Source organism: Chenopodium quinoa, unplaced genomic scaffold (genome assembly GCF_001683475.1).
Source record: "Chenopodium quinoa cultivar QQ74 unplaced genomic scaffold, ASM168347v1, whole genome shotgun sequence".
Taxonomy (NCBI): domain Eukaryota; kingdom Viridiplantae; phylum Streptophyta; class Magnoliopsida; order Caryophyllales; family Amaranthaceae; genus Chenopodium; species Chenopodium quinoa.
Window position 1 is genome coordinate 3,815 of NW_018742749.1, and position 11,581 is coordinate 15,395.

The 11,581-nt window shown below is 38.0% G+C and overlaps 1 protein-coding gene across 1 annotated transcript; it reads left to right on the forward strand.

Annotated features, from left to right (window-relative positions):
* Positions 1 to 1,123: 1,123 nt before the first annotated feature.
* Positions 1,124 to 1,732, forward strand: LOC110724325 (the record flags this gene model as incomplete). Its single annotated transcript, XM_021903745.1, has 1 exon — positions 1,124 to 1,732. A coding segment is annotated over one exon (609 nt), but the record flags the coding sequence as incomplete, so codon positions are not given.
* Positions 1,733 to 11,581: the final 9,849 nt, after the last annotated feature.

Genomic DNA, 11,581 nt, shown 5'->3' on the forward strand with positions numbered 1-11,581 from the left:
CCAAAATTGGGAGGGGAAGGTAAGGGAGGTCGAAATCGAGTCGCCGAGAAGAGGATTGAGGCCGGAATCGGGATGGGGAAGGGAAAATGTGCCAAAATCGAGATAGGGGAAGGGGAAGGGGCCAGGATCGGGATCGGGACGGAGACGGGTGATGGTTTTATGGCTCGTCTGTGCTTTAAACGTTGCCTGGGTTTTCGTGGGGAAGGGAAGGGGGTCAGGCGCGATGCCGGCGACGGCGCTAGTGCTGGCGCTTGGGTTAGGGGTCTGGGTAGCTGAAGCCATGGGGCAGGGAAGTTAGGTGGCGGGGAAGGAGATTGATTTTTTTTTTCTCTTTAAAAAACTTTAACTTTTATTAAAATTTATTTTATTTTATCTTTATTTATTTGACAAATCACAGGCCGACACGTGTCAGGTAACTTGTTATAACAAGTTACATACCGATTGAGACCATTTTGAGCGGATTGATATCAATGGTTGGATTATTAAAAAAATAATCAAAGGGTAGGATTATTTTGGGCGGATGAGGCAAAGGTCGGATTACTCTGGGAAAATTTTCCTTATTAAAAATGTAAAAGGAAAATTTTCCTTATTAAAAATGTAAAAGGTAATTTAAGCATTGAGCGGATTGATATCAAAGATCGAATTATTAGATCAAATGGGCATCCATCGCATTAAGCATTGAATAATTTGTAGGTAATTTAAGCATACAAAATTTGATAACGCAATATTTTCTATATAATTGACATATTGAGTGTATAGATTATTTCTTACACATTTTTTACATCTAAATAACATATTTTTCAATAATATACTATTTTAATATATATATTTTTTTTTATTTATTGATATTATTTTTGGATCAAAATTACACAAAAACAAAAACAAAAGACATACTTCAATAATTATAGCTATTTATTATCCATATATTCATCCATAAAATAATATTGATATCGGCACCAAATACTACACATTTTACTTCATATGAAAAAAAATTCAGCCAAGCCCCTTTTAAAGCGAAAAAAATAATTATTATTACATTTTTTTCATTCTCTATCCTTTTAACTATCCACTTATTTATGGATAAATTTGCATACGTTTATTAACTAATTAATTATATATAAAGAGATTAGATCATGCGCCTATCTTGCTTCATGCTGGAAGAAGAGCAAAAAATAGACAGAAAAAGCGGGTTTTCAGATTTGAGGCGTATTGTTTATCCAATCCTGATTGTGGTGATGTGGTTCGAGCTGCATGGAACGAAGGTGTGAATGTTCCGATTCAGGGTAAGATTGAGTCTTGTGCTGCCGCGCTGGGCCGATGGGCGAACAATACATTTGGGAGTCTCAAACAAAAAATTAAAAAATCAGAGGCCGAGTTGAAAGAGGTGCAACAAGGGAACATGGATGGTTCGAAGCTAGAGAGGTGCAAACAAATTTCAGAAAAGCTTGACAAATTGCATCTTCTTGAGGAGTCATATTGGCATGCGCGTGCTAGGACTAATGAACTGCGTGATGGTGACAAAAATACCTCTTATTTCCATCACAAAGCTTCGTCTCGGAGAAAAAGAAATTTTATAGAGGGGCTTGAGGACAGTTCGGGACACTGGGTCCAAGATGCGCAGGGAATTCAGGGCATAATTACAGATTATTTTTCTAGCCTTTATGCTTCGGAGGGGACAACGAATATTGAATCAGCCCTTGCTGGGTACATTGTGTTGTTTCGGATAGTATGAATGAGGCACTTACCCAGGAGCCTAATATGGAGGAGGTTCGCAGAGCCCTTTTTGACATGCACCCGAACAAAGCTTCGGGAATAGATGGTATGCATGCTCTCTTTTATCAGAAATTCTGGCATATTTTGTGTAATGACATTGTTAGCTTTATAACTAGTTGGTGGAATGGTCAAACTGATATTTCGGATATAAGTAATACTTGCATTGTTCTTATTCCGAAATGTTCTGTGCCCCGCAAGATAACTGAATTTCGTCCAATTAGTTTATGCAATGTTATATACAAAATTATCACGAAGATGCTTGCAAACCGTCTAAAACCTTTCCTCACCAATATTATATCCCCGGAACAAAATGCTTTCATCCCTGGTAGACTGATAACAGATAATGCATTGATTGCTTTTGAGGTTTTCCATGCAATGAAGAGGAGGGGGAGGGAGATATGGCTCTGTGGCGTTAAAGTTAGATATGATGAAAGCATATGACCGTGTTGAGTGGAACTTTGTGGTTAGGGTGATGGAAAAAATGGGTTTCAGTAGTATGTGGTGTGGAAATGTTTTGGAGTGCTTATCTAGCTTTAATTTTAAAGTCAGAGCTAATGGAGGAACTTTTGGAAACATCATTCCCCAACGTGGGCTTCGACAGGGTGATCCTATTTCACCCTATTTATTTCTTTTGGTGGCCGATGCTTTTTCAAGGCTTATGCGGAAAGCTGTCAATGATAATGTCATTCATGGAATCAAAATTTGTAATGGGGGTCCCCGCATTTCTCATCTATTTTTTGCAGACGACGGTATGTTATTTGCCCGGGAAAATATGGTGGAATGCTAAAAAATTGTTGAGATTCTTAAAACGTACGAGGAGGCTTCGGGACAAAAAATTAATTTCTGTAAGTTTGAAGCTACTTTTAGTAGAAGAGTGTCTGTAGAAGTGAAGAATAACATTTGTAATCTACTGAGGGTGAAGGAAGTTGATAAACATGAGAAGTATTTGGGAATGTCGACGGTGGTTGGGAGGTCGAAAAAAGCCATTTTTGGATGCCTAAAGGAACGTATCTGGAAAAAATTGCAGGGGTGGAAAGAAAAATTTATGTCGAAGCCGGGCAAAGAAATCTTGATTAAAGCCGTAGCACAAGCGATTCCTACTTATCTGATGAGTATTTTTAAAATTCCGGATTGCATTATTGATGAAATTCATACTATTATTGTCCGATTTTGGTGGGGAAATGGGGATGATCGAAAGCTTCATTGGAAGAGTTGGGCCTCCCTTTGTATGCCAAAAAAATAAAGGGGGGATGGGCTTTCGGGATCTAAAAAATTTTAACCTGGATCTTCTTGCGAAACAAGGTTGGCGTCTTATGAAGGGGGGTGATACTTTATTGTTCCGGGTCTTAAAGGCAAAGTATTTCAAGCACTCTTCTTTTGTGGAGGCGAGGCGGGGTTTTGATCCGAGCTACACGTGGCGGAGTATATAGGGAGCAAAGGCTTTGTTGCTTGAGGGTTTGAGATGGCGGGTTGGTGATGGCAGAAATATTCGGGTATGGAAGGACAGTTGGATGCCTGATGGTCACAGTTGTACCTCTCCGTCCCCCCCTCCGAATAGCCTCCATGATCTAGAGATAATGTTGGGTGACTTGATTAATCATGAGGTGGGACAGTGGGATAGAGAGAGCTTAAATCTTCATATGCGTGCGGAGGACATCCCAAACATCCTCACAATTCCTTTGTCTCCTCATACTCCCGCTGATACTCAGTTTTGGGGCTTGACCAAGGATGGGAATTACACCTTTCGAACGGCCTACTGGCTGGGCATATATGGCAGTGGGTAGCCTGTTTTGGATGAAGCTTGGAGGATTGTGTGGTCTGTGAAGGGGCCTCCAAAACTCCAGCATTTTCTCTGCAAGGCCCTCGATAATTCCTTGGCTGTGAAGGTGGAATTGCATAAACGTCACATTGTTACGGACGTTGGTTGCCAGCAATGCTCTTTAGAGGAGGAGACCATCTCTCATGTGTTGTTTCGATGTACAGCTGCCAGGAAGATATGGTGTAATAGTCAATTTTGGGAGTTGATACGTGACAAAGGGGATGGCAGCTTTCGTGAGGTGCTTTTATATGTGGCTGAAAAGTTGGATGGCAATGAACTTTCGGTGTTTGCAGCGCTGGATTGGGCTATTTGGACTAGTAGAAATAAAATCATCTATGCACATATTCCTTGCAATGCTGAAGCACTTGCTGCCAGCTTCGTGAAATACTTGCATGATTATAATGAGTATGCTTTGAAGGTCTTTTGTGGCAAGGCTGGCAACGTGGGGCCTTCTGTTTCAGCGTGGATGAAACCACCTCCTGGTGTGCTGAAGATCAATACGGATGCTGCTGTTTTCAGGTCAGGCGAGATAGGATTGGGTGTGGTAGGCAGGAATGATCAGGGTGAGGTAGTCTTCACTGCTTCAAGAAGATTACTGGCCGCTGGGAGCCATCTGTGATTGAGGCAGCAGCTGTTTGCTTTGGGTTGGAGATGGCAGTGCAGCAAGGCTTCTCCAATGTTTGGATGGAATGTGATGCGTTGAGTGTGATACAAAAAATCAGAGGCAATTGCAAGGGCTACAGTTATGATTTTATTTTTATTGATCGTATTATGTCTTTATCTTCTGTTATGTGTTCTTGTCTTTTTAGTCATGTTAAAAGGGGGGGAAACACGGTGGCACATTTGCTTGCTAGATCGTGCCAAACTGGAACTGTTGAGAATGTTTGTTTTGGACCATTCCGGAAGGCGTGATTAGGCTTGCGGAAATGGATATTGAGTAATATATTTTCCCCTCTTTGCCTCAAAAAAAAAAATTAATTATATATATAATGTTTATAATGCAGAAAAAATGCTTTGTGTTTTATTTAATTAATTAATTAATATATGTTCTAGAAAATTGAATAATTTTACCAGCATAAGATCAAATTTTCACATTTTAGTTAAAAAAAATATGCACATTGAATTTTATTTTTAGACATTATTCCTTCTCATTCTAAGAATTTATACATATGAATCAAAAAAAGATTTACAAGGGAAGAACGAGAGCATACTTACCAATAAAGATGGATCGCAGCTATGAAGATCGTAGCTAAAAAAAATAATATTGAAATTACCAAGAAAGATGGATTGCAACTATGAAGATCGAGCGTAGCCGAGAAAATAAAATATTGAATTAACAACAACAACAACAACAATAATAACAAGTATTATTTGAATATAAAAAAATACCATGAATCACCGACATTTTGAAGGTATATATCGGTGTGAAATATCTTATTTTAAGGATATATATGGTTATTATTCCATGTTGCTTGTTCTTTAGCGTAATTTTCAATTCTAGGGCTTGTTATTAAATGATGAAAGAGAGAATAGAAAGAAAGAAGATTGAAGATATTAAAAAAAATGGCGATTTAACTTTAAAAACTTTAGATTTTTTATTTCAGATTTGAGTAGAGAAAGGAGAAAAAAAGATAGGGGCAATAAAGTGATAAAAGCGGCGAAGAACTGTTCAAGTATATTAGGGTTAGGTTTTATCACATATATATATAGAATTGGGAAAAGCAAAATTGAAGTGTATGGGTTAGGCCCGAACTCAATTCTATGTAAGTTTAGAGTTAGACCTAAATCTTATTCGGAGTTTGAATTTTTTTTTATTTTTTTTTTTTGACTCATATATGACTTTTTTCTTCAAATCGGGTCAGATTTGGAGGTGATTATTAAGATAAAAACAACCTTAGTATCATTCTATTTTAAAGTTACGATTATCATCTCTCGTTCATATATATTAAGGAAAGTTCAAATATGCTTGATGGAAACATATTTATTTTTAGAGTGCACATACGATGACGTTGAAAGATTATATATTTATGAACCATTCCCTTGTAAACTGATTGCAAATCACATTAAAATAATAAGGTATATATTCTATTAACATGTGTCACTTCGACCATCATGTTTTCCTAATACATAAAAATAAGTATCATTAACTAACATGATTTTAGACTCGGTCTTAATAAACATTTTCAACAAATCGCCCAACATTCGACATTGATAATAACAAATATATGAACAAACCAAACTAGGAATCATCCAAATCATGCTTAATTAGGCTTCAGCCAAACCTTAAATTATAAACTACTTTATAAGTAGGAAATTTATAATAATAGAGAAAGTAACTACTATTGACATGATTTTAGATACCTAATTGTGTTTCTTCCCGTCCCACACTCAGTAATTAATAACCTTTTACCGCCAGTTGGTCGCGTTACACATCGGAAGTAAGAATAGCGTAAACTCCTAGTCCATTTTTATTTTAATCTACCTAATCCAATTCATTCCTAATCCAAATTAAACATTCATTTAATACCTTTTCATAGCCCAAAATTCACATATAATAACCCAATTTTCTCTTTTCTTGACCATAGTTCAAACCGAGCAAATCTTATTTTCGTGGCCCATAACTTTAATTTAAATCTTTCTTGGTTGAATAACCCTTGAAATAGGCTTTCCAACAATATATAGTAAGCCAATTCTGATTTTAAACGAATGAGATAGGAGCCAAAATACTAAACTCGGCTGAAAACCAACACCCTTTCACTCAAACAACCATATCTTAAAATCTACAGTAGATTTTAACCTAATTCTAATTGGATTAAAAAGTAGACTTTTAAAGCTTTACAACGATATTGTTTGCATTATTTCGTGTTTGAGATCAAAAGTTATAGCCAAAATAAAAACTGCCTAAAATCTGCACCAGATGTTGATGTGGTGTGCCAACAATTATTCTTTCGTGGCAACAATATTTAATTTTTTGAGCAATTCGACCATATTATGAGTCTATTATTATCATAAAACCTAATTCGACACATCCCTTTTTAAGTAAATTGAAGTTCCTTTGTAATACATGGAGTTTTACTATTAAACATAAGCGTAAAAAGTTGAATTTCTAAGAGTTTGACAAATCTATCTTTTTTTTTATTACTATTTTTATTCTTATTTTTATTTTTATTACAATTATTATTCTTATTATTATCATTATTATTGTTGTTATTATTTCAGTTTAGTTTATAATTTCTTGAACTTATTAACAATTATTTATGATTAGCAATTTAAGGGACCGCATTCAAATGTAAGTAATTTTAATTGTTTATTTTTTTATTTACTTAGCTAGTATCATGTTTAGGTTTATGCGTTGGATGTTTCAATTCCTATTAATGTTTATGATGTTGCTTCTAATATTTATGTCGTATGATTTATATTTTGATCACCCTTTTACATATTTGATTAAGAATATGTAATTGAATATCACACCTAATAAGATAATTTAATAACCGGTTTAGGTTCTCTTTAAATCTTTTAGACTAAATAAGTGATCACGATACTTAAAAATAGTGTTTGCATTTGTTGGGTTTCGTAGTGTCCAACACTACGCGGAATGAAACCTCCCAAAATCCGCACACAAATTAAAGTAACTAAACATGCATATTAATTAACAATCACATAATTTATTAACAAGGAGAGAGAAAGAAGACGATCTTACCCTTGATGCATGCTTCGCTCTTTCTAAGAGCTCGTACTTGAAAGAGTTAAGCTCCACAAATGCGCAAGCCTCCAATGGCTCTCACCCTCGAGACCCGACCCGAACGACCCCTACCCGAAACCTTAGTCGGGGCTAGACCAAGAATACTTAGAATATTAGAATTAAGGTGTTCTCTTCTTGGAGATCCCTTAAAATTCACAACTCAAGTGTCCCTTTCCAATCCCAAATGATGGGTATTTATAGGGAAGGCATCCTTGAATTCCAATCTCCCATCAATGTGGGAGAGTTGGTAATATTGCACTTTATTCAATTTATTTTAATTTAAAAATCAAATTGAAAATGCAAGTGAATCAACAAACGCCAAGAGTCAAGAGGTGAACAAGGGGGTTAGGTGAGGACCACAAGGGGGGACCAAACTCCCCTTGCTCCCCAAGCAATCCACCAAAAACCGGGTGCCCAACATGCATGAGCTGGCCACGCATTAGCTGGCTGGCAGCCTGCGTTGGCTGCCTTGCTGGCGCCTAGCTTCCTTGCTGGGCATGCCAGCCAGCCAGCCCGCATATGCATGCGCACAGCAAGCAAGCCACACACGCTATGCGGGCTGCTGCTGCTGTTGCGTTGCGTATGCTTGGCACTGCTTAGAAGCTGCTGCGTGTGGCCGGGTGCGAGGCCCAGCATGCTAGCACGTTAGCACGCATGGCCCGCCAGCTGCTAGCTTGCATGTGTCCAGGTGCACCAGCCCCGCAAGCATGCTCGGCCAACAAGCCTAGCATGCACATGTATGCTTGGCTTGCGGCATAGCCATGCGATGCGGTTGGTGCCCTATGCTAGCCTAGCACTCGCATGGCTGGACCAATGCGAGGCTATGACTTAGCTTGAACTTGTCGTTTGCTTGATTTCTCATCTTGTCGAATTCTAAATTCGACTTGACTTATGACGCTCGGTTTCGACAATCTAAGCTCGATATCCGACGTCTTTGTTCGTAATACTCTAATGACTCATCTAATCCTTCGAATTAATTCGTCGCCTCGGATCGGTTACTCGATTGGGGTGTGACCCGAAAGGTTCAGTCAAAATTAAGATGTAATATTAATTATACATTAATGTTACTGATCGGAAGCGGCCTCCAGCTAGGCATTCCGATCACTTGACCTCACTGAATAATTAGCTTTCTAATAATTCTGAACCCTCTATCAGAAGAATACACTTGTTGGAAGGACACCATTCCTTTCAATCTCCCACTTGTCCTTCCGCACAAGTGTGCAGTTAGTGTATAACTCATTTCCTATGTCACTCAATGTCTCTTCATGAACTATAAGGTAAGATTCTTCGTCATCCTTATTACGCGCAGACCATGCATTTTACAGTCTCGCTCTTTGATAGGCCTTGTAAACAACAAAGACATGTTCCCTTTGTTAATAGGGGGACATTCCTAGTCTTCTATTGTTAGCTTCCCTTACTAAGAGGACCTAGCCATCCGAGTGTTGTCGTTATAATCCCCATTTACGGCAGACGTTTGACAACATCAAAACGAACTAGTACTCAAACAAGAGAACTTACAATACTCATGGTCAAGGAAGAAGGTTCCAATAGCTATAATGAGAAATATACTTATGACTATTTTAAGTCTCTTAAAGTATTCTCATAGGTCAATCCAGTATAGTTCCAAACCAGTACCTGTGCAAATGATTTATGACAATCATGTCCTTGTAGCACAAAAAACAGTACTATAAATCATACTACACACTAATCTCAAGTGCACATTAATCATCCATCATTTAAATGACCTTGATTAGGGATAATTTTCGATTGAAAAATTCAATGTTCACTTAACAGGTGTTTCTTTATCCAAGACATTGTCTTGATACCCTATTTTGAATATTCTTAGAAATCGAATGGACTCATTATTTAATTCTAAACCACAATTAAATAGAAATGGAGTGATAATAATTTTGCAGAAGATTAAATTACTCCAAAATCGAATGGTTCAACATAGTGTTTTACATTAAAAACTCAAATTTAATTAAAACACAGGAACAGGGAAATCAAAGCCAATCTCCAACATGCCTGATTCCCATTGCCTCAACGTGCTTGTTGTGCTTCACTTGAGGCAAAGGTTTAGTGAGTGGATCGGCTACATTGTCGTTCGTTCCAATTTTACAAATTCCGATTTCACCCTCGGACTTCCATTCCCTTATCATGTGAAATCGCCTCTTGACATGTTTGACCTTTTGATGTTCCCTTGGCTCCCTGGCCTGAGCAATAGCTCCATTGTTATCACAATAGAGGTCTATCGAACCCTTGATGGAGGGTACAACATCAAGTTCACTAATGAACTTACGAATCCAAACTGCCTCCTTAGCTGCTTCTAAAGCTGCCAAGTATTCGGCTTCAGTTGTAGTACTGCAGTAGTGCTTTGCTTAGCACTCTTCCAACTAAACGCTCCTCTATTTAGACAGAATATGTACCCTGACTGCAACTTGGAGTCATCTTTGTCAGTCTGGAAGCTTGCGTCGGTACAACCTTCAACAACCAAATCATTACATCCACCATAGACCAGGAATTTATCCTTGTTCCTTTTCAGGTACTTTAGGATATTTTTGGTCACAGTCTAATGTGTCTCTCTTGGGTCTGATTGGTATCGGCTCGTAGCGCTCAAGGCATACGATACATCCGGCCTAGTACATATCATGGCATACATGATAGATCCAATAAGCGAAGCATATGGGATCTGATTCATCCTCTCTCGCTCATCAGGTGATTGTGGACACTGCTTCTTGCTGAGAGTTGTACCATGTGACATGAGTAGGTGCCCTCTTTTGGCCCCTTCCATGTTGAATCGTGCCAGTACCTTATCAATATAAGTAATTTGGCTCAATCCAATCATCCTTTTAGACGTATCCCGATAGATCTTGATGCCCAATATGTATTGTGCCTCTCCCAAGTCCTTCATTGAAAAACACTTTCCAAGCCAGGCCTTTACGTACTCTAACATTGTGATGCTGTTTCCAATGAGCAATATGTCATCGACATATAAGACGAGGAATGCGATGTTTTTCCCACTGACCTTCTTGTAAGCACAAGATTCATCTGGATTCTTGATAAAACCAAACTTACTAATGGCTTCATTGAATCGCAGATTCCAACTTCCGCTTGCCTACTTTAATCCATAAATGGACTTCTTAAGCTTGCATACCTTCACAACATTGCTTGGATCAACAAAACCTTCCAGCTGTGTCATGTACATAGTTTCTTCCAAAATCCCCTTAAGGAAGGTGGTTTTGACATCCATTTGCCATATTTCATAATCATAATATGCGACAATTGCTAGGATAATTCGGACAGACTTAAGCATGGCGACTGGCGAAAAGGTTTCATCATAATCTACGCCGTGAATTTGCCTGTAACCTTTTGCCACCAATCTAGCTTTGTATATAGATACATTTTCATCTTTGTCGGTTTTCAACTTAAAAATCCATTTGCAATCGATAGGTGTGTAACCTTTGGGCAAATCAACCAAGTCCCGGACTTGATTTTCAAACAGGGAGTCCATCTCGGATTTCATGGCCTCTTGCCATTTTATAGAGTCGAGGCTCGTCATAGCTTGTTTGTACGTCGCTGGCTCATCTCTATCCATAATTAGGATTTCTTGATCTTCGGTTAAGACAACACCGAGGTATCTATCTGGTTGAGATCTTGGTCGTTGCGACCTACGCAGGCTAATAGGTTGAGCATTTGTATTGTCGGTTTGGCTTTGACAAATGTCAATAGCTGCTTCTAAAGCACTTTGATTGTCAGGTTGAATTTGTTGTGTTGCTCGTCCTCTTGAACTTCATTGAGTTCGATTTTCCTCCCACTTGTCATTCTGGAAAGGTGCTCCTTCTCCAAAAAGAAACCATCACGAGCAATAAACATTAAGCGAAAATTGCTAATCAGCACCAGTTCAAACCCCCATTTTGCATCGGTTTTGAACCGGTTCTGATTTGAGGGATGCCAAATCCCAAGACTTTTCACACCGGTTCTTGATGTGAACTAGTGTGAAAAAGTCCCCAAAAATATTAAAAAAAAACTTTTATCACCAGTTCTTGGTGTGAACCGGTGCGAAAAGTGGCCAAAAAAATTAAAAAAAAACTTTTAGCACCGGTTCTGTTTCAAAACCGATGCCAAAAATACCCCAAAAAAATAATACTTTTTTTTGCATTTTTTCACTTAAATTGATATATAAACACTAACATATATATAAAGTTACAATTTTTCATTAAAAAAGGTTGTAATATTACAATTTTCGT